This window comes from Xiphophorus couchianus, chromosome 24 (genome assembly GCF_001444195.1).
Source record: "Xiphophorus couchianus chromosome 24, X_couchianus-1.0, whole genome shotgun sequence".
In the NCBI taxonomy this organism is placed as follows: Eukaryota; Metazoa; Chordata; class Actinopteri; order Cyprinodontiformes; family Poeciliidae; genus Xiphophorus; species Xiphophorus couchianus.
Genome location: NC_040251.1, coordinates 16355326 through 16383059, shown reverse-complemented (window position 1 = coordinate 16383059; position 27734 = coordinate 16355326). Strand labels below are relative to the sequence as shown.

Here is a 27734-nt window from a genome sequence, read left to right as displayed (position 1 = left end):
TTTCAAACCATATGGAACAAATTCAAAAGGTTTTATTAATAAATCTATAAATCTTCCATGGATATGAGAACTTGATTCAGTATACATGTACAAAATGAAAATAAATAAACGTGAGAACACTGAAAACAGATAATGACGATGCATGAAAGGGTAGAACTCCCACGTTGTTTTCTACTTTACATTTGGCATAAACAGGATTTCTGCTTCAAGTTATATTTGTGTGGCCCTAAAAAGGGCCTTTGTGGTTTAGATGGTAAACAGCAGGTTTACTTGGAGCTGGTGTACTTGGTGACCGCCTTGGTGCCCTCAGACACGGCGTGCTTGGCCAGCTCACCGGGCAGCAGGAGGCGCACGGCCGTCTGGATCTCCCTGGAGGTGATGGTGGAGCGCTTGTTGTAGTGAGCCAGACGGGAAGCCTCGGAGGCGATGCGCTCAAAGATGTCGTTGACGAACGAGTTCATGATGCTCATGGCCTTGGACGAGATGCCGGTATCGGGGTGGACCTGCTTCAGCACCTTGTACACGTAGATGGCGTAGCTCTCCTTCCTGGTCCTTCTCCTCTTCTTGCCTCCTTTACCGGCCATCTTGGTCACGGCTTTCTTGGAGCCCTTCTTGGGCGCAGACTTGGCGGGTTCAGGCATCCTGATGTGTTCCTGGAAAACAGCAACGACTGAGGAAGCAGATGCAGAGAGACCAGTATTATAGATTCTGTATGTAAATCAGAGTGCGCTGTCGCCTGCCTCTGATTGGCTGAGCTCATCGGAAGGTTTGTGTGTCTGTGAGCTGTGAGCCTCTCTTGAGCACTGAGTTGATGTTTCCTTTTATATATATATATATTTTTTTTTAGAGTTCAAGCAGAAATAATCAGTTATTGATATTTTTACATGTTAAAGAAACTATCAAAGTTTTTCATTTGAAACTTACAAATTAAATAAATCTTATGACACCTGAATAACATGTTAATGATATGTTGTCTATGACTTTTTACATAGATTTTTGTTGATTATTTCATTTTTTCCACCTTTCATTTTATTAATATCTGATATTATGGCAGAGGTGGATATCTATTAATTATATTTACTCAGTCACATTTACTTGAGTAATTTTTGGGAACAATAATTTTAGGAGCTGCTTTACCACATAGTTTCACTTTTACTATGAAAAAGGATAGAAAGTAAGGGTTTCTTAGCTACCCTTAATTGAGTAAATTATTCTTGGATACTCAGAGTGAGGAAAAAAAACTATTCAAAAGTATAATTTTGAATTTCTTGAATGCTTTATAAAATAAAAAAAATTGAGGTAGGGCTTTATTTACTTGAGATTGAATCTAACAGTCCCCCGATTTATACATTATAAATGTTTTAGTACTATGTAGTAATCACAATTTCCAGACACAATATGAGGTTAGTCAAATTCATCAGTACATAATGCTAGCTCCAACAATCAATAGTGCTTAGTGTTAAAAATAAAATTCAGTCATATATACCACAATACAAGTCTTTAGAAGCAGCGAATAAATATTAAAATTCAGGAACATCTCTTTAAGAAGTGTGGGTGGCTCTTAAAAGAGCCGTTGGTTTGTAACAAGAAGCTGGTAGATTTAACCGCCGAAGCCGTACAGAGTGCGGCCCTGCCTCTTGAGAGCGTACACCACATCCATGGCGGTCACGGTCTTCCTCTTGGCGTGCTCGGTGTAGGTGACGGCATCACGGATAACGTTCTCCAGGAAAACCTTGAGCACACCGCGGGTCTCCTCGTAGATGAGACCGGAGATACGCTTGACTCCACCGCGGCGAGCCAGGCGGCGGATAGCGGGCTTAGTGATTCCCTGGATGTTATCACGGAGAACTTTACGGTGACGCTTGGCGCCTCCTTTCCCGAGTCCTTTACCCCCCTTTCCGCGTCCACTCATTGTGCTTTAGTTGTATCACGATACTGACCGAAGAAGGCAGAACGTCTGGCTTTAAGTTTGTGTCACGGACGTAAGAGAAGACAGTCAAGGCGCCATATTTCTACTTCCGCCTCAAGATTACGCCAAAGAGCACACATTTCTACTCAATAAATATTACATAACAAAAACAGAAAATGCGTAAGAACTAATCAAACTAAGAATTACAATGTCTAAATAAAATGGATTACTAGCTTTTTGTGAATGAATAAAAAAATTAATTTAATTCACATCATAGCCTATATACACTTCTTATGTACCATCAGGATTTGCAAGTTAAATGTACAAACAGGTGTGCTGAAATTTATTTTATTACATTTTTTTTGAGTTAACGATCTCAATCCTTTTGATAGCTTTTTTAATTAATTTTTTTTTTTAACAAATCCTAATTTTTTTTGCCATCTCATGTTGTATAATGTTAAATCTCTTCGGGCCGTATTTGCAATCTAAAAATTATTTTGATACTCTCTAGTCCAATTAATGGATTTTACATATTTGGTTTACTTGGGTTCTATCACATTAGCTTGAGAAGCGTTCCATTAACCCAACCTGGTGGATTTTAGACAAAGCATTGCTATGAAATTTTGACAAAATTCAGAAAGTTATACTTGTATATTCAGTGTTTTACAACATTTGATTTCAGGATATTTTGGGAATAGTTCAAATTTTCAGGAGATATTTAGTACTACATGTCTCACTACCAAAAAGAAGAAGAAAAACTTCATAGCATCCTTCTAATGTTGGCGAAAACAAACAATTTGTAATTTTGTAGCATAAATCATATGCATATGTTTTGGCCTGTAGATACAAGTGAGGAGTTTGCTTTTGAGATAGATGTGGGTGGCTCTTAAAAGAGCCGTTGGGTTTGTAGTTTTGAAGCTGTAACGGTTTACTTGGCCTTGGCTGCTTTCTCGGTTTTCTTGGGCAGCAGGACAGCCTGGATGTTGGGGAGAACACCACCCTGAGCGATGGTGACTCCACCCAGCAGCTTGTTGAGCTCCTCGTCGTTGCGGACGGCCAGCTGCAGGTGACGGGGGATGATCCTGGTCTTCTTGTTATCGCGGGCAGCGTTTCCAGCCAGCTCCAGGATCTCAGCGGTCAGATACTCGAGCACCGCCGCCAGATAGACTGGAGCTCCGGCGCCGACGCGCTCGGCGTAGTTTCCTTTCCTCAGCAGCCTGTGAACACGGCCCACTGGGAACTGGAGCCCCGCACGGGATGAGCGGGTCTTGGCCTTAGCTCTGGCTTTGCCGCCGGTCTTTCCACGTCCAGACATGTTGAATAGTTAAGGCTGACTACGACTCTGACAAAAATCTAAATGATGCTATGTAGGCTGCACTTTCAGCACTTATATGTATCATCTGTTCACTGATTGGTCAATATTTACGAGAAGGCCAGCCGTCCAATCAGAATATCCCGCACTTTCGTAATAACATCCGCTCACCAGTAAGTTGGAGTTACAAAATAAAGCACCAAAGCATAATGATTTTAGTTCCAGTATAATTTCCATACACCGCACAGGAATTAATGTATTTTTATTTCTCCTGGACATATTTTCTTTAAAAAAAATAAGGAAATAAAACATATTTTTAGTGAAGATTTGTCAAACTTTAATTTCAGTAAATGCAGTTATTTACCTAAAGACAAAGGTGTAAATAAACCTGCCAGTGCCCCACAAATGACTAAGTACGAACAGAAAACTAACGTACTGGTTTTTTATTATGATTTCGTTACATTATACTAATAAAATTGTTTTTATTTGGTTTTCCACCAGATGGTGCTGTATGCTTACTTACATGTAAACAGGGACAGTTAGTAATAAAATAAAATAGTAGTGGCTGACATATTTCATACTCAAAGTATAACTAGAGAAAATATTTTAGGGACTTGGGAGCTAAGAAAATGAATAAATGAAACTGAATCTCCAATCTGTTGATTCTTCTTAAATCTGACACTTGTTATATAGAAATATTACTTCCATTAAATTATGAACACTAATTACATTGGTAGAGAATCGTTTGTGGTGCTGCGTTATGTAAAACCCACCTACAAGTTAATTATACAAACGTATGTTGTGATTTATTTTTAGTTACATTTTTTTTAGAAAATGATCTCAGATCCATCAAAAATGATGTATATAAATATAAAATGAATTTGTACAGACAAAGTAATAGGACACACAGTCAACAATTAAAACATTACATTTTCTAAAGTGCCATCGTTACACATCAGATTGTAAATTATATATTTTTTTTCTCGGGATATCTCCCGCCCTCCACCCAAACAGTGATCAATGCTGTTGTGATATTTGCCAATATCTGACCAGAGCTGCAATCTGCTGGAAGTTTGCCATTAGGGAGATTTTTATTTGTTTTATTCCAAAGCATTATTTTTAAAATAATAATAAACAGACATTGAAAGAGTTCAGTGTGAGGCTGGAGAGGCCGTGGAACGTCCCCGCTGCTGTCGCTGGTGACTGTGCTCCTGCACTGGTATATATATATATATATATATATATATATATATATATATATATATATATATCCAGTCCCTGACCAACAACAACTAATTAAACAGGAGGAGGGTCTTAGCACTCTCAATCAATCTCATGTACATGCTGCTCAATGTGCTACTGGTGGAGCAACGACAGCTCTGTTAGCTGCATCAAAGCAGGGGGTGGGCAGTGCCACACATTCTGTAATTGACAGCGCTAAGACTTGCCTCCTGACTCTGAATGGCTGTGTCTAGATAGCTCTGGGAGCAACGGGAGAAGGCAGAGGAGCTCTATTTTTTCCACACATTATCTGTCTCTAAACATGTTGTCACAACATTGTGACAGTTGCAACAAATATGTACAAATATATGTATAAAACTTTTCATAAAAAATACATACATACAACAATTCCTTTTGGGCCAATTTCAGAAATACCCACTAAATGGCAGCAAGTGACTGTCAATCATTTCAACACGAGTGATGAAGGACAACGGCTCTCAAACTTCTGTAGAGAACGCTAGTGGATGTTCAAAAAATATTTTTTAAAAATCATTCATTGTTTAAATAGAGAAATTTTTACCTTTTCTATCTTATAGTAACTCAAAGCACAAACTTAGTTTAGATTTTAATGTCTCCAGGCCTACAACAACTTTGCTGTTATAAATGTTTACTTCTCTCTCTGGTTATTTCAGGCCAAACTTTCTGCATTACAAAACATTGCTAAGGCTAAATGAACCCTCTGACTTGGGAGAGGAAGCTTTAGAGCAGCTTCTCATATTTGTTTTCAGATATTTTAGTAAAAATTTTCCCTCTGCCTTGACTGAAATCAAGCTTCTCACTGAATTAAATGAGCAAAAAGATTCAGTTCAGTGTCATGTCATTTCAGTTTGATCCAGTGCTGACAGTTTACTTTTGGTAAAGTAACTTTTCAGAAAGTTTTTTTTCCCTTATAGATCAAACTATTGGTCTAAGTCTGAAAATAACGACTTTTAATTCATGAAAAATGCTCTACAGATTGAAAAATATTCATTATTTGTTGTTTGTGGAGTAAAGTAGTTCCTGGTAGCACAACTCTGTGATTTACAAATGTTATTTTTCCTCTGATGCATTACATGTTGAGAGTAATATCCTAGTATACCAGAAGTTAGCCAGATGCTGTTATGTTCAGATTCCTCTTAATGCAGCAAGGGTCTAAAAATCGATCTGAAATCATTGCTGAATGGATCAACATTGCTTTCTTTCTTTTTTGGGGGGTGAATCTAAATGGCACTAATTAGAGACAAGCAGCTAATCCATTCTGCTGATGGATTAGCAGAAGTGTTTCCTTTCTGGTAACCATAAGTCTGTTCCATAACAGTGTTCTATAACAGTTATTCACCGACAGCTTCCATGTGTTTGCTGCCAGAGAAATCCTCCCCACTTACCCTTCAACAAATCGCACCACCTCAGCATTTTCACCAGAACTTTGCTTAAATATGTCTCTGCTAACAAAAACACAACATGTATGCGCTATGCAAACCGATTTTAAATGTTTTAGGAGACGAAATGTGTAAAAAACCCGCCGCTCAGCTCACAAAATCACAGCGTATCTGACAGGTCTGAAGGGTCCTGGGAAAAAAATACAAAGTTCTGGAAACCAAACACAACGTTAGTACATAGAGGGGAGGGATTTGCTTCTGTTATAGCAACATTTAAGTTATAACACCTTAATTTAGTTATAATTTTAAGCGTAAAGTGAAGCCGAGAAAACACAAGTGTGGCCATGTTTGAGGCGGCAGCGTGGCGGCGGGCTGAGTTGTCTCTTCACGGTTCTCACGTCTGTTATAAGTCCCGCCTCTCGCTCTAAGTTTGACACAAGATCGATCGACCCAGAAACATGACGGAAATAGCTCCGGCGGCTATCCGATCCTCGGCAAAAATCCCGATGAAGAAGTCCACCTCCCGGGCCAAGAAGGATGGACCCAGCATCTCCAAACTCATCGTGGACGCCGTGGCCGACTCCAAGGAACGTAAAGGGGTTTCTCTGGCGGCGCTCAAGAAACTCCTGGCCAGGAATGGCGTCGATGTGGCCAAGTCCAACAAGCGCATCAACAGCGCCATTACCAAGCTGGTGACAAGTGGAAGCCTGAGCCGGACTAGAGGGACCGGAGCATCCGGGTCCTTCAAGATACCTAAGGCTAAGAAGAAGAAGCCCAAAACCGCAAAACCAGCGAAGAAGGCAACTCCGAAGAAGAAGAAGGCTCCCGCCAAGGCAAAGAGACCAGCCGCCAAGAAGTCACCGAAAAAGTCACCGGCGAAGAAACCAGCCAGGAAGTCTCCAAAGAAGGGACCGGCAAAGAAAGCAGCCAAAAGGGTAAAAGGGAGCCCTAAAAAGAGCACCAAAAGGAGCCCCAAAAGGAGCCCCAAAAAGGCCACAGCTAGGAGGCCGAAGCCAGCTAAGAGACCGGCAGCCAAGAAAACGCCGGCAAAAAAGCACCCAGCTAAGAAGGCTAACAGGAGCTACTGGTGAACACCTGCTTCACCCACTGCGCAAAGCACCAACGGCTCTTTTAAGAGCCACCACTCCTTCCACTGAAGAGACGGTTCCTAACAAGTATCAGTTACCTGAAAAATAAAATGTGTTTTCTGACAGCGATTTGTTAAAAGAGGATTTAAAACAATATTCCGGTTTGATAAGTAGTGAAATCAGGACAACATGAACCTGTTAGATTAGCTCAGATCTTTTGTTGCCAACCAGTAATTGTTGAATTGCATCACTGAATATTCTTATGACGAGCGGAGATTAATCCATATGAAAAACCTTATAGAAGGATTATCAGTCATCAGCAGCCACTGCGCATGTCACATTCAGAATGCAGGCAAGAATATATCATTCTATTTACAGTAAGGTCAATTAAATAATTTCCAATTCGACGCCAGCGCAGATCTTCACTCTGCGCAACTCCGTCGCGCAGCTTTGCGGTATTTGCAGTTGTCAGGTTTCATTTTTAGCGCATCGTCTCTGTACCTCACGCTGCCTCTTGTTCAACCCGCTGCGTTTTTGAAGGCTTATTAATTTCTCAGCCGCCTTGATGGATTCAGCTGCATTTTAATTTTCACTCTAATTGTGGCCAAATTAGAAAGAAATGATTTGCACGCTAAATATGGATTTAAATTTTTTTTTAAATAAAAATTTAGTTTTTATTATATAAAAAAAAGTAAGTTTCATCTTATTGTTCACCATGTAGAAGTTCGTTTTATTTAGAGGGACTCCACTGAGAGCTAATTGTGAACAATTTGCTTTAATATTTGCTAGTAAGTATAATTTTGGTCCGTTTTCTCTCGTCATTTATCGACTCACCTGTTTACTGGTCATTAAGACTCATCTCATTCACTAAATTTAATTTGGTAGAATAACTTATGTTATCACGTTGTGTGATAAACAGCTTTAGTAGGCCGATAGCATGCTAGCTAACATTAAAACCGCAAGATGAATGCGGGTAACCATGGCAACCAGTGAGCGTTTAAAGGCCGACAGACTCTCACAGCCCGGTTGCGCTGTGCTTACAAAGAAATAATCCATCTTTACTAAACTACATTTACATTTTGGTTGTTCGAGCCCTAATCAGGGCAGTTAAGTGATTAAATCCATCAAAAATATTTACATCCTCAAATATTTACATACATATTACATCTAGATGCCTCATTAGACCAAAATAAGACACCACCCCCTGGTGGTAGATTTGAATCGGTCACATTAAACTTCTAATGCAAGAGTTTAATCAAATGTAGCAGAACATGAAACTGTTTTTATACAAACCAGGTAGTTTTTTTTAAGTCACAACAACAAAAATAATGATTACATGTAACCCATGTCATTTTAGCGAATATGAATGATAGCCTGTAATACACTATATTGCCAATAGGTGGCAGTAAATAGCTTCAAAGTAGTCTAAAGCTACAGTGATATGCTACAGGATATGAGCTAGAACAACCAGAAGAAGAAGGAAAAAAACGTTTTGTGGTCACTTTACTAACAAAACTCGGTTTTCTTTTCTATATTTTTCAAGAATTAGTTTTCATCTTTGGGTAATTTTTGATTCCTGTGTATCTGGATCCGGAAGAAGTTTGTTTTTTGAGATTGAATTTCTTTCTTTTTCTTGCTGCGAATCTCCGGTGAGTTCTGTGCTATAATTAGCTTCGTTAGCTATCGATTAGCCACAAGCTAATATTTTGCTGTTATGAAATAAAAGTTCTATTGCATTTTAATTTTATAGTTTCAATGTTAAATGGGGAAAAAAAAAACAACCGGAGATGCTTGTTATGGGTCAGAATGCATGTTCTACATAACGTTTTGTATGGAAATTAGCAATGCTTATTAATGCTAACTCTCAAAGGCTATTCTGCTAATATTGCGCCTTTTCTTGTCGAAATGCTGATACTGATTAAGTATTTAGTGACAGTGAGTTATTTATTACACTGTATGGAATATAAAAGTCCTGGAAAAAAAAGATATTGATGTCAATTCAGTGAATATTTTGTGATGTTTTGTTGAACTAAAAAAAAAAAAAAAGTTATTTATCACAGCTGGAAATAATTTTATCTACACGGAGTGAAGAGATAAAATTTTACTGAAGTGACTTAGAATCACATATGACACTATAGTGAAAGATGTTTCTGCTGCATGCAGGTTGTTTTTTTGTGATGAGAGACAACGCATGAAGACCGGCGAGCCAGGATCCACAAGAGCGGATTCATTGTGTCCAACACGATGCCAAAGAAGGACCTTCTTCTGTTCCACTAGATCGGTGGGAATACACATATTAATACTACAATATAACATTCAGATCTGAATACTGAACTGAAAACAAATCAAAGGAAAATAAACTCTTGAACTTGACTGACTTGACTTAGGACTACTAAAAGAAAACTTTGACTATTTTGTTCTGTTAGTGTTATTGTCAAAATGTGTAATAAATATGTTGTTTTGTTCAACACATTGTTTCCCTTGCTGCTCCTGAGTTGAACCTGGTTCTGATACGTTATTTGATTATAAGGATTCATAGTCACTGATCGCCTTGTCGCAGGTGATTTACCAGGTTAGTAGATCTTACATACAGATACAGAAACCTTAGACATTTACAGAATTAAGTAAGTAGAAGCACATCAATCCTGGCTAATGTTAGACATATTCTGAATAATAAATCACGTAATATTCAATATAACTCTCTGATTTTGCCATGTTATTCAGAAGTGTGGGAAAAATAATTACTAAAGCTCTTTGCATCCACTAAGTATCCTACAGAAACAAGCCGTAAGACTCATCCATAATGTTGGTTATTATGAGCCCACAAAATCTAGAACTCTTAAATTTGAAGATCTGGTGGAATTTAAAATCGCTCCAATTATGTTTAAGGCATCTAATAAACTGCTACCTGAGCACATGCAGAGCATGAAGGGGACATAAGTTAAACTCAGACTTAAGGATTTCTAGTACACAACAAGGAGCTTTTGTATTTAAATTCATGGGGTAAAATTATAGAAGTTCAATGAGGAGTTAAAGTCAAACTATAGTACAATTTAAAAGGAAATATAAGGTCATTTTCACAAGATATAGAAAGATAGATGAGATACAGCAAATTAAATTAAGGCTAATGCATATGAGTGTGTGGGTATGGATATATGGATGCATATTTTTAGGCTCGTAAACCCAGTTTCAAAATTTAATAACCTTCAAAACTATACAGAAAAAAGGAAAGATGTTTAAATGTGATAATAAATTTCTGCAAATAGATCTTTATCTGAAAGTCACATATTAAAATCAAAACTAAAATATCAATTTAACTTTGCAGAAAACATTCAAACCAAACAATTTTAATTAGTTGAAATTAATTTTGTTTCTAGTTTTATTTAAATGTTTCAAGTTAAGAAAGCCTGACTTGACAAAGAAAATACAAAAAGTACTTTACAGGATTTTATGGATACTAATGTAGTAATTCCCTTTTACATGACCATTTAAGAAATTCAGCAATCCGATAATGAATAGTTAATGTACAAGTTTCCTGCACTTAGTTGTATTTGTGTGGCCCTAAAAAGGGCCTTTGTGGTTTAGATGGTAAACAGCAGGTTTACTTGGAGCTGGTGTACTTGGTGACCGCCTTGGTGCCCTCAGACACGGCGTGCTTGGCCAGCTCACCGGGCAGCAGGAGGCGCACGGCCGTCTGGATCTCCCTGGAGGTGATGGTGGAGCGCTTGTTGTAGTGAGCCAGACGGGAAGCCTCGGAGGCGATGCGCTCAAAGATGTCGTTGACGAACGAGTTCATGATGCTCATGGCCTTGGACGAGATGCCGGTATCGGGGTGGACCTGCTTCAGCACCTTGTACACGTAGATGGCGTAGCTCTCCTTCCTGGTCCTTCTCCTCTTCTTGCCTCCTTTACCGGCCGTCTTGGTCACGGCTTTCTTGGAGCCCTTCTTGGGCGCAGACTTGGCGGGTTCAGGCATCCTGATGTGTTCCTGGAAAACAGCAACGAATGAAGAAGCAAAGGCAGAGAGACCAGTATTATAGGTTCTGTATGTAAATCAGAGTGCGCTGACGCCTGCCTCTGATTGGTTCAGCTGCTCATAGCGTTAGAACGTCTTTAGGCTTTGCTCTCGCGTTTAAGTGCTTGAGTAGTGTAAAATAATGAGTATAAATATACATTTTTCGAAGTTTATTGTGTAGCTCTGCTTTTATGTGTTCCTTCGGGTGTTTTTAGAAAGCTGTACTTTATGCTTAGTATTTAATATTTTCGTAACATTTTTTAATTCAAAGGAAATAAAAAAAAAAATCTATCGCTAAAATAATTTGCATAGACCAAATATAATCTTTATTGGAGTTGCTCATGATTCATATTGCTTTCATTACTCAGGAGAGGATATTTCTATTTTATGTAGAGATTGACTTAAAATGTCAAGATTTAAAGTTTTAAGGTGGGAACTGCCGCTCTTCTACATGTAAGCATGGACTGTTTGATTTCCCAGCTTCTTTTTCACACTTAGGAAGCGCTTACTTATTTCTGCTGTAATGCTTTCTAATGTTTCAGTTCTACAAGTGAGGCAAATCCATTAACAAGGTATTTACTCATTTTTTCACAGAACGCATAATACAAATTATACAAGAAACATCTCTTTAAGAAGTGTGTGTGGCTCTTAAAAGAGCCGTTGGTTTGTAGTAAGAAGCTGGTAGATTTAGCCGCCGAAGCCGTACAGAGTGCGGCCCTGCCTCTTGAGAGCGTACACCACATCCATGGCGGTCACGGTCTTCCTCTTGGCGTGCTCGGTGTAGGTGACGGCATCACGGATAACGTTCTCCAGGAAAACCTTGAGCACACCGCGGGTCTCCTCGTAGATGAGACCGGAGATACGCTTGACTCCACCGCGGCGAGCCAGGCGGCGGATAGCGGGCTTAGTGATTCCCTGGATGTTATCACGGAGAACTTTACGGTGACGCTTGGCGCCTCCTTTCCCGAGTCCTTTACCTCCCTTTCCACGTCCACTCATTGTGTAATCAGTAATAAATCAACTTCAACACTGACTGAAACTGCAGGTTGCGTCTGTATTTAAACACACATCACGGACGTAAGTGAAGACAGGCACTCTGCAACTTTCAATTTCCGCCTTTAAGTCCGCAAGCAGAACAGGAACCATTTCCGTTTACTGGACTATATTTCAAAATAAAGACACACTTTTTAAAGAGTTACTGTAATTAAAATGTATATAAATTAAGTTTCTTCGTTCAGGAACAAACACACGAACAAAGTTAGATATTTGTAAATTTGACATGTTACAATTTGCATGTCCATTAAATGGACTCTTGCATTTTGAAAAAAAACAAACACTTATGTACTTTTGATTTGCAAAAGTAGGAGTTAATAGACCCAAACCACAGGCGGGAAGTATAGCAAACCGTTATGCCCTAAAGGCTTTCACATTACATTAACCTGTCAAGGTAAAGAATAATTCAGAACCCCACACCTCAAGTGATCCATTTGCCACTTTTATATGTGAATGCATCTGAACTAAAGTCTATATTGGTTTCCCTATAATGTGTGCTTTTATTAACAGAAATTTTGTCTCCCACACATTCTTTTCAGACATTACACTCATAGTTTTCTTTATAAAGAATATCTCAAGTAAAATTTTCTCAATGACTCTTGTTTACTTCCTCACTTTAATTCAAACTTAAAATATACTTTAAAGTACTTTCAGAATTTGACTCTTCAGATAGATGTGGGTGGCTCTTAAAAGAGCCGTTGGGTTTGTAGTTTTGAAACTGTAACGGTTTACTTGGCCTTGGCTGCTTTCTCGGTTTTCTTGGGCAGCAGGACAGCCTGGATGTTGGGGAGAACACCACCCTGAGCGATGGTGACTCCACCCAGCAGTTTGTTGAGCTCCTCGTCGTTGCGGACGGCCAGCTGCAGGTGACGGGGGATGATCCTGGTCTTCTTGTTATCGCGGGCAGCGTTTCCAGCCAGCTCCAGGATCTCAGCGGTCAGATACTCGAGCACCGCCGCCAGATAGACTGGAGCTCCGGCGCCGACGCGCTCGGCGTAGTTTCCTTTCCTCAGCAGCCTGTGAACACGGCCCACTGGGAACTGGAGCCCTGCACGGGATGAGCGGGTCTTGGCCTTAGCTCTGGCTTTGCCGCCGGTCTTTCCACGTCCAGACATTTTCTTTTTCAATTGAAGTTGATCCTACCTCTGAAAAAACGCAAGTAGTTTAATGAAAGCGAGCGTCGTCTACTTATAGGCACAGTCTGTTCACTGATTGGTCAGACTTGAGCAGAAAGCTAGTCGTCCAATCACGACGGCGTTCGTCAAGTTTTCACACTGGAGAGAAGACTTCCGCTTTACCGGCGCTGTAATCTTCAAAACTAAAATACACAAGCTCACATATATGCGACATTATTGGTTCTGTTGTACAACAGGGGTTTTAATTTCCCTGTGACATATTTTTTGGGTTAAAATAAAACAATATGTATAACTATGTACATCATAAACACGTTTTAATAAAATTAGACTGAATTAAATCACATAATCAAGCTTCATATTTAAATTATAACAAAATAATACACTTTTGGCCTTCAGTGGAGACTTTTATATTGGAAGTATAGTCACCAGGACATTCACACAGATACACATTAAAACAAACATTGATAACAAAATAAACATATACTGTGCAGAACTTTTAGTGTGGATTAAAACATTGACAAACCACTTGAATCTGAACGAGATGGAAATGATCGGTCTGTTTGCTGTAGCGCAGAATGTGGGACTTTCTGGTGAAAACAAACATGACTGGTTTGTGTAGTCCTCCACCACAAACACACAGTCATCAAAACAGACTCTTCTGTGTTGTTACTTCCATGTCATGGTTGTAAACTAACCATTTTATATCCATGAATTGAAACCACAGTGTAAGTTTAAAATGCTGAAGCTTCCTGAAAAATGTAATTTTGCATTAGTATTATAAATCGTTTTCTTACACTATACATTTTGCTTCGGTTCTCTATTTGACTAGTTGATTCTTTAAAAATTACAGATGCTGAGTCCAGATCACAGCAAAGGAACTACTTAAACTTCCTGTTCATGCACAGAAAATGTTGAAAATTAAAATTGTGTTTAGTGTAATATTCCATATTTTGTGCAGTGGGTGTCCAGCATGCAACTTCAGTTAGCTGTACTGAAGTGTTTAACATTTGATCAGTAAGCCTTTAACTGAAAACAAAGACTTCAAGGCCAACTAAAGTTATTTGCCGAGTTTTGTAGCTCCAATAAAGGTTAGTTGTTTCTATTCAACTATAGCTATTTCTGTACAACAATATTCCTTTTTAAACTAATTACTGACAAACGTAGTTTTCTGCACACTGGGCTATAGTCACATTTAAATATTTATTGGTAGAGTTAAAAATAAAAAAAATAGTCAAAATCTTAAACTCTTGCTAAGGACTATAAACAATCTCAGTAATGAAAGTACAATTTAGGTAAATATTTTTTAAAAATTAAATGTATGAAATGGCATTAAATTGATACGTTTGGTTCTTAATAGGTGTGCACTCTTGTTAAGAGGAAAAGACTGCTTATTGTTTAAGCATAACGTTATATACATTCCAGAAAGAGTCACTCTATAAAGCTATGTAGGTGGCTCTTAAAAGAGCCGTTGGTTTGTTGAAGCGAGTCAGGAGTCAGTTTAAGCCCTCTCTCCGCGGATACGGCGGGCCAGCTGGATGTCTTTGGGCATGATGGTGACCCTCTTGGCGTGGATGGCGCACAGGTTGGTGTCCTCAAAGAGACCCACCAGGTAAGCCTCGCTGGCCTCCTGCAAAGCCATGACAGCGGAGCTCTGGAAGCGCAGGTCGGTCTTGAAATCCTGAGCGATCTCCCTGACCAGGCGCTGGAAGGGCAGCTTACGGATCAGCAGCTCGGTAGATTTCTGGTAGCGGCGGATCTCTCGCAGAGCCACGGTGCCGGGCCTGTAACGGTGAGGCTTCTTAACTCCGCCGGTAGCTGGGGCGCTCTTACGGGCAGCTTTGGTTGCCAGCTGCTTCCTGGGAGCCTTTCCTCCGGTGGATTTACGAGCGGTCTGCTTGGTTCTGGCCATCGCGGTTCAGTATGTTTCTTCGTGTTTAACACTGTAGTAACAGACAATCTGTTCCGCAGCGGAGGTTTATAAAGAGACTGGCGGCGCGAGGGGACTTCTGATTGGCTCAGATTGCGAACGTGATGAAACCATATCGGACTCAGCTATTGGTTAAAATTAAGATTTCAAAATAAAGCTCGGTAGAAGACAAACAAGCTGACAAAAAGATGGGATTATTTTAACGTTTTTAAAGAAATTAAATTTGAAGTTCTTTTGATGGATTTTTAAAATAAATACAAAATATAAGTATTTTAAGGATGAATAGTTAAAACATTTTTCGGGAATTTTATTTGCATAATTTCCGGTTTTGCATGACTGGTGATATTTTTATGCTCAAATGTACATGCATACTTATTTTTATTACACCAGTTAGATGCATATTTCTCTTAATCTGATTGTACTACTTTTAGTAATTTTTCTGATATAGTAAATTTCCCTTACTGTATAGGATGCTTTATTTTCATATTTTGTATATGTATTTGTCCTTACATTTACATTTAGCCTGCTGCTGATATACTTGAATCTTATTGAAAGCAGCTTGAATACTTTGAAACAGACATACACACTTCTCACCAGTTGGTGGCGGTAGTGCTTCCTTTGTTTGTCAACCGCCATTATAACCAAAACGCAAAGATAGATTGTATTTGACTTAAAAGAAAACTAATTTATTTCATGAAATTTTATTATATATAATAGGTTAGTGTGTGACAGACAGACAGACAGACAGACAGATAGACAGATAGATAGATAGATAGATAGATAGATAGATAGATAGATAGATAGATAGATAGATAGATAGATAGATAGATAGATAGATAGATAGATAGATAGATAGATAGATAGATAGATAGTGAACCACACTCCATACCAATAGGTGGCAGTAATGTTACTTGACATTTCTTGTCAACCACCATTACCAAATCAAGAAGAGATTATATTTACTAGTGAATCCTGAATTAAAGATTAATATTTCAAAAAGAACATCTGATTTTGTGAGAATATATGCACTAGAATTATGTGCTATATTATTAGCTTTAGAATGGGTGGAGGACGCTAGTATAAGTAAAATAATAGCTTGTAGTGATTCATTATCAGAATTGAGTATGGAAAAGGGAGGTAAAAGTAATAATCAAAATATATTATATGAGGTGATGGTTGTTCATCATAGATTATGTGAACAAAGCAAAAATGTAATAATATTTTGGACTCCTGTTCATGTAGGTATTTTGGGTAATGAAATAGCAGATAGGTTGGCTAAGGAGGCTGTAAAAAAGAAGATATTGATATGACAACAAAGTTATCTAAATCTGAAGGCAAAAGTATAGTTTGGAAAGAAAGTAAGAAATTATGGAAAATTAGGTGGGATAATGAAATAAATAGAAGGCATTTATGTAGGATATACAATTCAGTTGATATTATAAGGATTAGAGGAATAAACAGGAGGGAGGAGATAAATATAAATAGAATAATAATGGAACTCTTAAAGATGGGGGACATCTTACTGATTTATGTAATTGGTGTGATACTGTAGAAACAATGAAACATGTTTTATTTAGTTGTAGGAAAAATATGTGAATCAAAGAAAATGACTGAATATGGAAACAGGTTTTAACAGGGAATTGAAATGTGAGAATGTGGTTGCTCAGTGAAATAGTAGTGAAAGAAAATGGAAGACATTTCATTTTATAAATGTAGCCTGGTAGAATGAGGGAACCAGGCACAAAACTTAGAAATGGGGTTTTATTTCTCGAATACTCTAATAAAGGGAGAGTAGTGTTAAATGAATTTGGAGTTTTACAGAATGGTGAAATTTTGCTAAACAAAGATCTTACAGAGACAGCTTCTTGAATAGCAAAATCAAATAAATCCCTTTTCTTTTAAGCAAAGTTATGTATAAAATACTGTACTATAAGTTTAAAACGGAGTGCATAAACAACTGAAGCAGACATGCTTCTATAAAAAAATGAAAATAAGTAAAATCACACAGACTTCTTACAATATGGTCAACTCAGTGTTACACAACATATTAAAATACTCACTTAGTAAACGCTCTGCTTACTAAAAATTGGTGGTGGCAACTGGCCATTGACTCTAACCAGCACTAAGGTCAGATAAACATACATTCAGTAAAATAACAACAGGTTATTGTTTAAATATAACCACATATCATGTAACAGAAACTCACAATATATTAAGACAGAACAAGCCCCACAGTTCTTTACGGAAATCTGCAAACATCACACCCAATATAATCCTATACACTTCTCAGAAACACACCAACAGGTCACTTTGTAATAATAAATAAAGTTCTAAATACATTTACCTTCTTTTTTAGGACAGTGGAAAACCGTTAGGCACGTTAGCATACCGTAGCAAACGGCACAAAACGACTTCTTCCGGTCTAACGTTTTTCATCCCTTTCTCTAAGGAGCCGGCAAAGCTCGTCTACCTTCAGCTCCCTCTGGTGATCATCATGCTTTTCCACTCGGCTACATAAAAAAAAAAAAAAAAACATTTTATAAAAAACAATACCAGGCTCATTAAGAGAATATTAGGATCCAACAGATGGCAGTAGTGCAACAATAATGGATTCAAGCTGCTGTTAAAATCTAAAGAAGACGATTATGTTTCCGTTAGACCCTTTTCACAGTGACGTCAGACAATGGCCGCCATAACTCAAAACTGGGTATCTTTACTTCCGGTGTGATTTTGCCTTGGGAACCAAGCTGAAAACTTCCCGCATTCTCATAATCTTAAGGATATAATAAAAGGTAAGTTTAATAATAACAGCATTTAAGTGTTAGATAGCTGTTACTAATCATTGTAAATTCACCATTCTCTATCTGTGTATAAAATAAACAGCCTCCGATCGGAGAGTAAACCACCTAGCAGCAGCTTTAGCCACATTTAGGAAAAATATACTCTCTGTCAGCGCTGTAACGTTTAGAGGTTCACTTTCTGTGTTTTATAAAACAGTGTTTACGTGCTAGATAACCGTTATAAGTCATTGTCAATTTACCATTCTCCAACTGTATTCAAAGGAACCAGCCTCTGATCATGAGTAAACCAGCTAGCAGCAGCTTTAGCCACAGTTAGGAAACATATACTCTCTGTCAGCGCTGTAACGTTTAGAGGTTCACTTTCTGTGTTTTATAAAACAGTGTTTACGTGCTAGATAACCGTTATAAGTCATTGTCAATTTACCATTCTCCAACTGTATTCAAAGGAACCAGCCTCTGATCATGAGTAAACCAGCTAGCAGCAGCTTTAGCCACAGTTAGGAAACATATACACCGCCGCCTGTCAGTGATGTAACGTTTAGAGGTTCATTTTCTGTATTAATGGAAAATAAAGGGCAGCTTCCAACAACGTTGTTTAGAATAGTATTTTAAATATTGACTTAAAAGATTTACATGCATCATTCACATATTCTGATGTGATTCATAATTTCTCTTTTTGTTTTGTTGTATTTTTCCATCTTTCTCAGCAACGACCCATCTATCAAACAAGCATGGCACAATCATCAAACCGTTGCTATTGTAGTGTGCCATGCTGTTCAAATAACAAACAAAAACAACCCTATTTGAGCTTCCATGACTTTCCTGTGGATGTGGAAAAACGTGCCCGCTGGGTAAGAGCAATCAGGAGAGATGAAGGAAAAATGTTTCAAATCCTCAGAGGGAGCACCTTTGTCTGCAGCCAGCACTTTACCCCAGAGGATATAAGTACAACAGCCAGTGGAAGAAAACGGATTAGTCAAGGAGCTGTGCCTTCTAGATTTCACTGGAATGATTGGGGTAAATGAAGGAGAACATTGTTGAACAGTTTTTAAAAATATAAACAAAAATGTATTATGATCATGAAGTGACTCAACATATTTTTCACATCTAGGGAGAAGTTCACAAGCTCATGAGTCTGTTTACAGGCGAACCAAAAAGTCTCTCAGTGCTGCTGTTCAGGATGACTCACATAAGATTACTGACCCTGAGGACTCCTCAAAGGAAAAATTGCCTGCAGGTCCAATGGCAAAAGACCATGACTATGCCTGTCATTCTTTTCCGGGTTAGTATTACATAAAGTGTCTTGTAGAAAAATTATATGGCAATGAATCACATTGTAACCGTCTAGAAAATATAGTGTTTTTTGAGTTTAACACAAAAAATGCATATATACGTACACACACGCACACGTGTATCCTGTAATGAGGACAGTGAAAAATTATAGATGTTTGTGTGAAGTCTATTAACATTTATTTTTCTTTCCCTTAGGTGAACTACACGGTGCCATACAGAGAATTAAAGAGTTGGAGTTCCAAGTGTTATCACTTGAAATGGAAATCCTAGAGCTAACTCTTCAAAAGAAGCAGCCAGTGATTTTCAGGTTTTGTTTGACAGATGAAGATTTCCGTTATTACACCAAATTCACCTCAAAAGAGGTCTTCAATGTGTTTTGGGAGTCAGTTTACCCTTCTGCTTCAAGGCTAGTGTATTGGTCCAAGGCACAGCGGACTGCAGAAGAAATACCTAGTCCACAGCGAAAACTTCCACTCATTGATGAACTGTTTATGTTTCTTTGCCGTGTTGCAGCTGGACTTCAGGAGAAGACTTTGTCGACCATCTTTGAGGTCAGTTTGTCTACAGTTAGCCGCACCATTTTAACATGGACTAGTTACCTTTACCTGGTTCTTGGTTCGCTGTCATTGTGGATGACAAGAGAGCAAGTTCAGCGCACCATGCCTGACAAATTTAAACAGTACTGCCCTCACGTGCGTGCGATTATAGACTGCACTGAGATCCGTTGTGAAACTGCATCCTCACTCACACTACAGTCAGAAACCTTTTCAAACTACAAAAACCACACCACCTTTAAAGGTCTGATTGGCATTGCTCCTTGTGGGATTATAACATTTGTATCCAGACTGTACACAGGCTCCATCTCCGACATAGAAATAACTCGAAAATCACAGATATTAACGTTACTTCAGCCTGGAGATGGGGTTATGGCCGACAAGGGTTTCCAGATAGAGAAGATTCTGTCAGAGGTGGGAGCAACGCTTATCATTCCTCCACTTAAAAAATCCACCCAACTCAGCATGGAGGACACCCAGAAGACCCAGGCTATTGCTCGGCTGAGGATTTTAGTTGAAAGAGCCATACGAAGGGTGAAAGAGTACCATATCTGGGATGGTCTTGTTCCTCTTTCTATGGTAGGCTCAGTCAATCAGCTGTGGGCCATCTGCTGTCTACTTTCAAACTATCAGGGACCTCTGGATCTAAAAGGCGACAAACCTGTGTAGAGCCTCTTCTCCTGCAAGTCACAGCCCTTGGATGAGCATTAATGTAAACAGTTGTGTTATAAACAAAATCTCTCCATATATATGACCTGTATTTGTTTTTATTATTGAATAAATGAATAGATGTGTACAGTTCTATCAAATCTATTGTAAATAGCTTATCTTGAGGTAGCTACATATGTACAACCTTTACATTTAAATGGCACTTTCTTGTACATTTTACACATCTGTCAATGAAGTATTTGAATGAGAGAAAATGTTCAAATTAACGTTTTTATTGTGGAACAAAGAAGATTTGTGGCCATCAATTGCAAACATTAATAGAATAATTATATTACAAAATGAACATGGAGCATACACAAATGGCCTCAAGTTCACAACTTTAGCCCATTTGTGATAGGGAGAGTATTTACAAAAGGCCTATCAATTTTATAACAATCATTTTCTCAAGGTTTACCATTTAAGAAAACATCCATGTAGATGTCATGATAGAAATGATCAAGCCTCTGTCTCATTGAGAGGATAAGCTCCTCATCCCTAAATATTCTCTCAACTGTGAAGTCAGTGTGGGTATCTGTAATAAAATCACACCACTGAAGTCCGCTTACAGCCAATTGGCCCTGAACCTGATAATAGTATTTATGACTCTTCTTAAGGCAAGCCTGGCCTTTAATTGTAACTAGGTGATTAACTTGTGCCACATTGTCAACATTGCAACTCTTTACCTCAGCTAACCCAAATGGAGGCATTTCCTTAGGGTTGAAGACTTTAGCATCAGGGCTAGCTCCAAGGTGAGGTGCGTCAGGATGAATGATAAACCCACATTGCATCACAGAGACATCAAACAAATCAGAATATTGCTTCAGTATTTCAGGTTCCAGATCCAACCCTCTTTTCATAGCAGCTGTCTGGGGAGTTCTTCTGAGAATACGAGTTGCCAAGGCCTTGGCAGAAGACTGACCACGCACATGGCATACTTCACGGAACCTGCTGGCTGTAAGTCGGGGTTTGCGTACCTCTGTCCACAGCTGGCATTCTGATTGCTGTCTGGTTTCTGCTTCAATAGCAGCACAGATCTTACGTGATATCTTAAGGCTCTCTAAATGGCAAAGTTGCCTATAATTAGGCTCAAAATCTAGTGGAAACCTAAAGCTGTAGCCGTCAACAGGTAATTGAGGGAACTCAGGGGCATCTGGATGTTTGATTATGTCTCTGCTCATTTCAGGAGGACACTGATATGAGAGCACAGAACCAAATGGCACAGGACCAAATTTAGAGTCCACTAAAGTAAGGTTTTGCAGTCCATAAAGCAACTTGCATATTCCTGGTTGTGGACGGATTTCTTTTAGTTTCTCCCCGCTGGCTTCAATATGAGGATCTGGAAGAGGACCTGGCAAGTGAGAGACGTAAATGTTTATGTAGATTTAATTATGTCATGTGACCTTTCACACCATAATGAAAAAGCTGTTACAAATGTTAATAATAAAATGTTAATAATTATGTAAGCTAATATGAAATACAAAGCAATACATGCTATTCATTCTTATCTATGTTAGGAAGGCATTACCACCTTTGAATAGCAGGGGACTCATTCCCTCACCTGCATACGCTCTGTACAGTGTGCACTTCACGCTAGTCCTAATCCTGGTTTTTTCCCTTGCCACAGGTTTACACACTGTCATATCATTTGTAGCCTCTGGTGCAACTCCCTATAATCACAAATGATTTATTTAAAAATAAATCAATACAAGTGATTAGCCTAAAACCTAAAAAGTTAAAGAAATATTAATATCTGACCTTTGTCCTTGGACGGTGCCAGGTCTGCAGTGAACTGGTGCACGACAGAGGCAATGGTACGGTCTTGTAGCCCATTGTACTGTAGTGAGCAGTTTGAAACAGAAGACCCACCATGTGATTGCACAGGGCTTTCCCAGCTGTGCAAGAACATGACATGTACTTCAGTTCCACAGGCACCACAAAAGAATCAAGTGTAACCTGCCAATAGGGACATAAAAATTATTAATCCTGTTATGCTGTCATCAATTTTCTACTGCCAAGTGTGCAACTGCAGCAAAACAAAATAAAATAAAACTTAACCCTAATCAAAACATCTGATAATTATTCATCTGAGAAACCTGAAGGTAATGAGCTTCCTCCTTTTTCTTCATTGACCTGTGACATCGTCCTCTCACTGACACCTCTCCCTCAACTGCAGTCGAGACTGTTCCAACAGTGTTTGGGAAAAACATTTCATTAACACTACTCTCTCTTCTCTTGCTCAAATTTTTGTAGTTAACAGCAGAAAGGTGGTTGCACAAATAAGTTATAGTCTTTACTGGAGTTGCCACTTTCCAGATATACTCTCATGGTATGAGGACCCCACATTACATTGAGCTTTGCCAATACTTACTATTTGCTAGTTATTTTATAATCATAACATCAACAATCTATGTCCACTTATAAGTAAGTAAGTAAAGTTTATTTATAAAGCGCTTTTAACATGGAATCACAAAGGTTGAACTGAGGAGGAGATTGGTTTAAGATGATGGACAGGGAGAGTTTGACTGAAACTAAATAGATAGACATATTCTGGGGCTGATTATGTATCTCTGCTCATTTCCAAGCTCAAATGAGCAACTTCACGTTCAAACACAAGTCCCCCAAAAAACGCAACCGGTGAATCATTATTTTTTATAAGTTTAGAAAAAACAAGACAAAAGCCACAAATAACAGTTGGGCTTGACGATATTTCTGTTTTTCCAGCAACAAAATGCGCATCTCCATGCACTGTTCATGTTTCTGTCACTGCTAACTGTCACAGAGTCTCTCCCAAAGACGCAAAGAAGGAATAAAAATAAATACACAAGAAAATATTAATGTGCTATGATTTGGATAAATAACTTTAATCTGATTACTGGATTTGAAATACGAACTCGTTAGATTATTCGTTACCGAAAAAGTGGTCCGATTAAAGGCATTACAAAGCAGCGGCGGCACCGGACATCTCTGCTTATAACAAACAAATCCCTATTTTATGGGATGAGTGGCAACTCCAGTCTATAATTTAATAATCTGATCAAGATTAGAGCCTAAAACGTTATAGTTCAAAAACAGTAAAAAGTTCTGGTTAAGGAACAGTTATGTCACGTAGTTAGCTAGCTAACAAAATTCACTAATGCTAAGCTAACGGTTACGCAAAACAAAAATACCTACCTTCATAGTCAAACAGGTATTGTTCGGTGAAGAATTTGTAGCCTTTGTCTAATTTAGATTTTTTTGTCAGAGAGAACTGGTTTGCAAATCGTGATATATCTTCAAATCTTATTTTAGGCAAATGTTTTAGAGACTGTGTAAACTCCATGCTCCGGTGATCTGTCTGATCAACATATGCTGTCAGATTTATACATCTCTCTCTCTCTCTCTATATATATATATATATATATATATATATATATATATATGACATATATATATATATGAAATAGACAACTTTATCATTACTTACTATGTACACCGGAACTAAGGATACACAGCTTCGAGCCAAAACGGAAGTTGTGTGACGTCATGTGAAAAGGGTTTATTTAGGAACCGTCTCTTTAGTGGAAGGAGTGGTGGCTCTTAAAAGAGCCTTTGGTGCTTTGCGCAGGTGTTCACTAATTAGTACCTCCTAGCCTTCGTAGCTGGGCGTCTTTTTACCGGCCTTTTCTTGGCTACCGGTCTTCTAGCTGCAGGTCTCCTAGCAGGCTTTGGTTTCTTTGCAGCCTTCGGCCTCTTCACAGTTTTCGGCCTCCTAGCGACAGTCTTCTTAGGGCTCTTCTTTACCTTTCTAACTACTTTCTTTGCCGGTGACTTCTTCGGGGACCTCTTGGCCGCTGCTCGCTTGTTGGCGGGTTTTTTGGGAGCGCTGGCCTTCTTGCCGGCCGGTCGCTTTGCCTTGGCGGGAGCCTTCTTCTTCACCGCCTTCTTTGGATCGGCATCGGCGACTTTCGGCTCCCTCTTAGGCTTAGCGATCTTGAAGGAGCCGCATGCTCCGGTCCCTTTAGTTCGGCTCAGGGTTCCTCCTGTGACCAGCTTCGTAACGGCGTTGTTGATGCGCTTGTTGCCCTTGGCCACATTTACGCCTTTCACTGCCAGAGCCTTCTTCAGCGCCGTCAGAGACATTCCCTTGCGCTCCTTGGACTCGGCCACAATGGCCACGATGAGTTTGTAGATGCTGGCTCCCTTCTTGGACTTGGGAGGAGGCTTCTGCGGGACATCCGCCGGGATTACAACAGCTGATGGAGCTACTTCTGCCATATTTCTCACTTGTTGTGCCACGTTCCCAGCGTGCGCCAGGAGGCGGGACTTATAACAGACGTGAGAACCGTGAAGAGACAACTCAGTCCGCCGCTGCGCGGCTGCCACAAAAATGGCCATACTTGTGTTTTCTTCGCTGCATTTTAAGCTTTAAATCTTCTCAAATGTGATATTTTCTAACATAAATATTATTGTAACGGAAAGGAAACTGATTTGTCTCCACAGTGAGGTCACATTTGGTTTCTACAAGCTTTTCTTTTTGTTCCATTAGATCTCAAAGGTGTCGGAGACCGTCTGATTCTATGCATCGACAGGTGAATTTTCAACACATTTCGTCTCCTAAAACATCTAAAATCACTTTACAGAACCCGTAAATGTGGTCCTCTCACTACAAGAGAAGTCTGTGGAAAGAATAAAAATGAAATGGTTGTGGTAATTTTATTATCTGAGCTTTAAATTCGGAAGTTAATCCGACAGTAAAAGCACAAGGAATCTATCGCTGATTACGCCGCCGGTCAGGATTCCTCTGGGATGAATCTGATGGAGGGAAAAAAAAAAAATTTCACCAAATAGTTATTAAAATAAGTAACTACACACCCATCACATTCTAATTTAAAAATTAACTAAAGTATGTTTGTTGTTTTCAGAAGAAAATACAGATAAAAAAACAGTGATAACTTTAAGTCGTGCACATTTCAGATCACTGTTATTCCAGCTCAGGTTGATTCCATAATTATGAAGTGAGACTTTTTTAAATAATAGAAATTTTAAGCAATATTGGAACATTGTTAGTTTAATTATATGAACTGCCATGTGGCAAACACAGAGGCAAGTTTAATCTCCTGTATCAGATGTGTTGCCAATGCTTCAGCTTCTTTTTTTTCTAATTCATTTGGCTTTGAACTCATCTCATGCATTTTTGTTTTAATTCTTGAAGATTACCTTACACTTCACTATATGCTTAGAATTATACTTATGATCAAGTATTCAAATACAAAAATACTCGATCAATCCCAAAGGGAAATAAAATGTTGCAATTAATGACGTACAACAACATAACTCATCTCATCAATATTTGCATTTTCTGGCAGTGGGAAGATTTTAGAAATGAAACATCCCATGGAAGATAAAATAGTCATTGAAACTCCTGGCAGCACATCATAAAACTAACAAATATCAGAACAGTTAATAACCAGCAGACATAAAGTGGTGATGCTGCATTTACTGATCAACATCCTGCCAGATGCACACTGGGAAAACAAATGCGATTTAGTTACCCTGTATTAAGCAGAGGTGGGCAGTAGTGATGTGCAGATCAATATTGAAATATTGATACTTCTGACACTAGCTCATTTTACTTTAAAATCAATTCTCAAATCAAAATATTACTTATTTTGATACCTCAGTTATTTGAAGGAAGTGTATTCCTTCAACAAAAATTACTTGGAAAGAAACTGTTGAGATCTTGTATAAATTTTTTGATCTGTGAGAACTACTTTTCTCCGAGCTGGATAAATGAATAACTTGTAGACTCAGTCATCCAGATTTTGCTGCTGCAAGCTGAGCCGCGTGTGAAGATTTTTCAGATCCAAAAACAACGAGTTGTGCAACACAAACTTTGTGAAACACTTCAGATCAAACCGCATCACAGAGTAGAGTTGAGACAGAACAAAAGGGGAAGCACAGTGTCAGATGCAGACTCTGAAAATAGATTTATTTTATAGATAAAACATTTTCAGACTAATTTGCTTTGACCATTAAATAATTTTCAAATGTAGGTATTAGTAAACTATATTTGAAATAAATATTTTACAGGCAATATCAATTTGAGTCATTGCATAATGAAACATTTTTTAGATTTACCATGCTAAATGGTAAATGCTAATTTACCATTTTCTGGCATTTACCATGGTAATTGCCAGAAAATGGTAAATTAGCATTTACCAATTAGCATGGTAAATGCGAAATGCATCTGGAATTGTACTAAGTATCGCTGATACCAGCCTGAGAAACTCAGTATTGGACTGGAAAGTAAATCCGTTCGATCATCACTACCGGGCAGGTGGAGCCAGAATAGATACAAAGTCTGTTTCAGATTTATGATTCCCTCTTAAAATATTGTGTCTTTGTAGAGTAGTGTCTCAATACCTCAAAAAAAATTTCTCTCAAATAATTTTTGGCAATTCACACATTTCTTAGAAAAATAAATTCTTCTAATCATCATGTTCATATTATTAGAATATTTTGTAGTCAAACTATGTCCAAAATCTGTCCTGTGTTATAAGATAACTCAAGAGGGGGAGTTTTTAAAAAGCACCAGAAAATGTTAGAATAATCTATTAATAAAACATATTTTTTGTTGGAGCAAAACCTGGAGTATTGATTTGAGAAATAAATATTCAGTGTTTGACACATGTAATTATTTTCATGTTATAATTACAAAACACTGTCAGAGTAAAATAGAGTGTTTAAATATGAAAAGGACTTGCACTTAGTTGTATTTGTGTGGCCCTAAAAAGGGCCTTTGTGGTTTAGATGGTAAACGGCAGGTTTACTTGGAGCTGGTGTACTTGGTGACCGCCTTGGTGCCCTCAGACACGGCGTGCTTGGCCAGCTCACCGGGCAGCAGGAGGCGCACGGCCGTCTGGATCTCCCTGGAGGTGATGGTGGAGCGCTTGTTGTAGTGAGCCAGACGGGAAGCCTCGGAGGCGATGCGCTCAAAGATGTCGTTGACGAACGAGTTCATGATGCTCATGGCCTTGGACGAGATGCCGGTATCGGGGTGGACCTGCTTCAGCACCTTGTACACGTAGATGGCGTAGCTCTCCTTCCTGGTCTTTCTCTTCTTCTTGCCTCCTTTACCGGCCGTCTTGGTCACGGCTTTCTTGGAGCCCTTCTTGGGAGCAGACTTGGCGGGTTCAGGCATCCTGATGTGTTCCTGGAAAACAGCAACGAATGAAGAAGCAGAGGCAGAGAGACCAGTATTATAGGTTCTGTATGTAAATCAGAGTGCGCTGACGCCTGCCTCTGATTGGTTCAGCTGCT

The 27734-nt window shown here is 38.8% G+C and overlaps 10 protein-coding genes across 10 annotated transcripts in view; 3 read left to right on the top strand and 7 right to left on the bottom strand.

Moving 5' to 3' along the window:
- Window positions 1-27734, top strand: part of LOC114140903 (uncharacterized) — a 1158965-nt gene that overhangs the window by 978137 nt on the left and 153094 nt on the right.
- On the bottom strand, window positions 58-10970 carry LOC114140945 (histone H2B 1/2). The gene is made up of 2 exons (XM_028011295.1): window positions 10500-10970; window positions 58-216 (listed from the first exon to the last, which is right to left on the bottom strand). Exon 1 carries the CDS (start codon window positions 10922-10924, stop codon window positions 10550-10552), a length of 375 nt encoding a protein of 124 aa, XP_027867096.1. The 5' UTR covers window positions 10925-10970; the 3' UTR covers window positions 58-216; window positions 10500-10549.
- Window positions 198-678, bottom strand: LOC114140943 (histone H2B 1/2-like). The gene has a single exon (XM_028011293.1). It carries the CDS (start codon window positions 639-641, stop codon window positions 267-269), a length of 375 nt encoding a protein of 124 aa, XP_027867094.1. The 5' UTR covers window positions 642-678; the 3' UTR covers window positions 198-266.
- On the bottom strand, window positions 1327-2064 carry LOC114140946 (histone H4). The gene has a single exon (XM_028011296.1). The coding sequence runs from the start codon at window positions 1910-1912 to the stop codon at window positions 1601-1603; it is 312 nt and encodes a 103-aa protein (XP_027867097.1). The 5' UTR covers window positions 1913-2064; the 3' UTR covers window positions 1327-1600.
- LOC114140938 (histone H2A) lies at window positions 2416-3244 on the bottom strand. The gene has a single exon (XM_028011288.1). The coding sequence runs from the start codon at window positions 3222-3224 to the stop codon at window positions 2838-2840; it is 387 nt and encodes a 128-aa protein (XP_027867089.1). The 5' UTR covers window positions 3225-3244; the 3' UTR covers window positions 2416-2837.
- LOC114140932 (histone H1-like) lies at window positions 6283-7102 on the top strand. The gene has a single exon (XM_028011279.1). It carries the CDS (start codon window positions 6319-6321, stop codon window positions 6949-6951), a length of 633 nt encoding a protein of 210 aa, XP_027867080.1. The 5' UTR covers window positions 6283-6318; the 3' UTR covers window positions 6952-7102.
- LOC114140944 (histone H2B 1/2-like) lies at window positions 10154-27636 on the bottom strand. Its single transcript, XM_028011294.1, has 2 exons — window positions 27175-27636; window positions 10154-10483 (listed from the first exon to the last, which is right to left on the bottom strand). Exon 1 carries the CDS (start codon window positions 27613-27615, stop codon window positions 27241-27243), a length of 375 nt encoding a protein of 124 aa, XP_027867095.1. The 5' UTR covers window positions 27616-27636; the 3' UTR covers window positions 10154-10483; window positions 27175-27240.
- On the bottom strand, window positions 12315-13394 carry LOC114140941 (histone H2A). Its single transcript, XM_028011290.1, has one exon. The coding sequence runs from the start codon at window positions 13129-13131 to the stop codon at window positions 12745-12747; it is 387 nt and encodes a 128-aa protein (XP_027867091.1). The 5' UTR covers window positions 13132-13394; the 3' UTR covers window positions 12315-12744.
- On the top strand, window positions 18460-20739 carry LOC114140914 (uncharacterized). Its single transcript, XM_028011235.1, has 3 exons — window positions 18460-18897; window positions 18992-19162; window positions 19369-20739. The coding sequence occupies exons 1-3, from the start codon at window positions 18612-18614 to the stop codon at window positions 20394-20396; spliced, it is 1485 nt and encodes a 494-aa protein (XP_027867036.1). The 5' UTR covers window positions 18460-18611; the 3' UTR covers window positions 20397-20739.
- On the bottom strand, window positions 24001-25286 carry LOC114140928 (histone H1-like). Its single transcript, XM_028011270.1, has one exon. The coding sequence runs from the start codon at window positions 24807-24809 to the stop codon at window positions 24051-24053; it is 759 nt and encodes a 252-aa protein (XP_027867071.1). The 5' UTR covers window positions 24810-25286; the 3' UTR covers window positions 24001-24050.

What these genes read in the sequence shown, in the direction of transcription:
- LOC114140941 (XM_028011290.1), bottom strand. Translation starts at nt 13,131, where the DNA reads ATGTCTGGACGTGGAAAGACCGGCGGCAAAGCCAGAGCTAAGGCCAAG.
- LOC114140944 (XM_028011294.1), bottom strand. Translation starts at nt 27,615, where the DNA reads ATGCCTGAACCCGCCAAGTCTGCTCCCAAGAAGGGCTCCAAGAAAGCC.
- LOC114140914 (XM_028011235.1), top strand. Translation starts at nt 18,612, where the DNA reads ATGGCACAATCATCAAACCGTTGCTATTGTAGTGTGCCATGCTGTTCA. An exon ending in ATTTCACTGGAATGATTGGG is followed by an intron (nt 18,898 to 18,991) that starts GTAAATGAAGGA and finishes TTTCACATCTAG; the next exon opens with GGAGAAGTTCACAAGCTCAT. An exon ending in TGCCTGTCATTCTTTTCCGG is followed by an intron (nt 19,163 to 19,368) that starts GTTAGTATTACA and finishes TCTTTCCCTTAG; the next exon opens with GTGAACTACACGGTGCCATA.
- LOC114140945 (XM_028011295.1), bottom strand. Translation starts at nt 10,924, where the DNA reads ATGCCTGAACCCGCCAAGTCTGCGCCCAAGAAGGGCTCCAAGAAAGCC.
- LOC114140943 (XM_028011293.1), bottom strand. Translation starts at nt 641, where the DNA reads ATGCCTGAACCCGCCAAGTCTGCGCCCAAGAAGGGCTCCAAGAAAGCC.
- LOC114140938 (XM_028011288.1), bottom strand. Translation starts at nt 3,224, where the DNA reads ATGTCTGGACGTGGAAAGACCGGCGGCAAAGCCAGAGCTAAGGCCAAG.
- LOC114140928 (XM_028011270.1), bottom strand. Translation starts at nt 24,809, where the DNA reads ATGGCCATTTTTGTGGCAGCCGCGCAGCGGCGGACTGAGTTGTCTCTT.
- LOC114140932 (XM_028011279.1), top strand. Translation starts at nt 6,319, where the DNA reads ATGACGGAAATAGCTCCGGCGGCTATCCGATCCTCGGCAAAAATCCCG.
- LOC114140946 (XM_028011296.1), bottom strand. Translation starts at nt 1,912, where the DNA reads ATGAGTGGACGCGGAAAGGGGGGTAAAGGACTCGGGAAAGGAGGCGCC.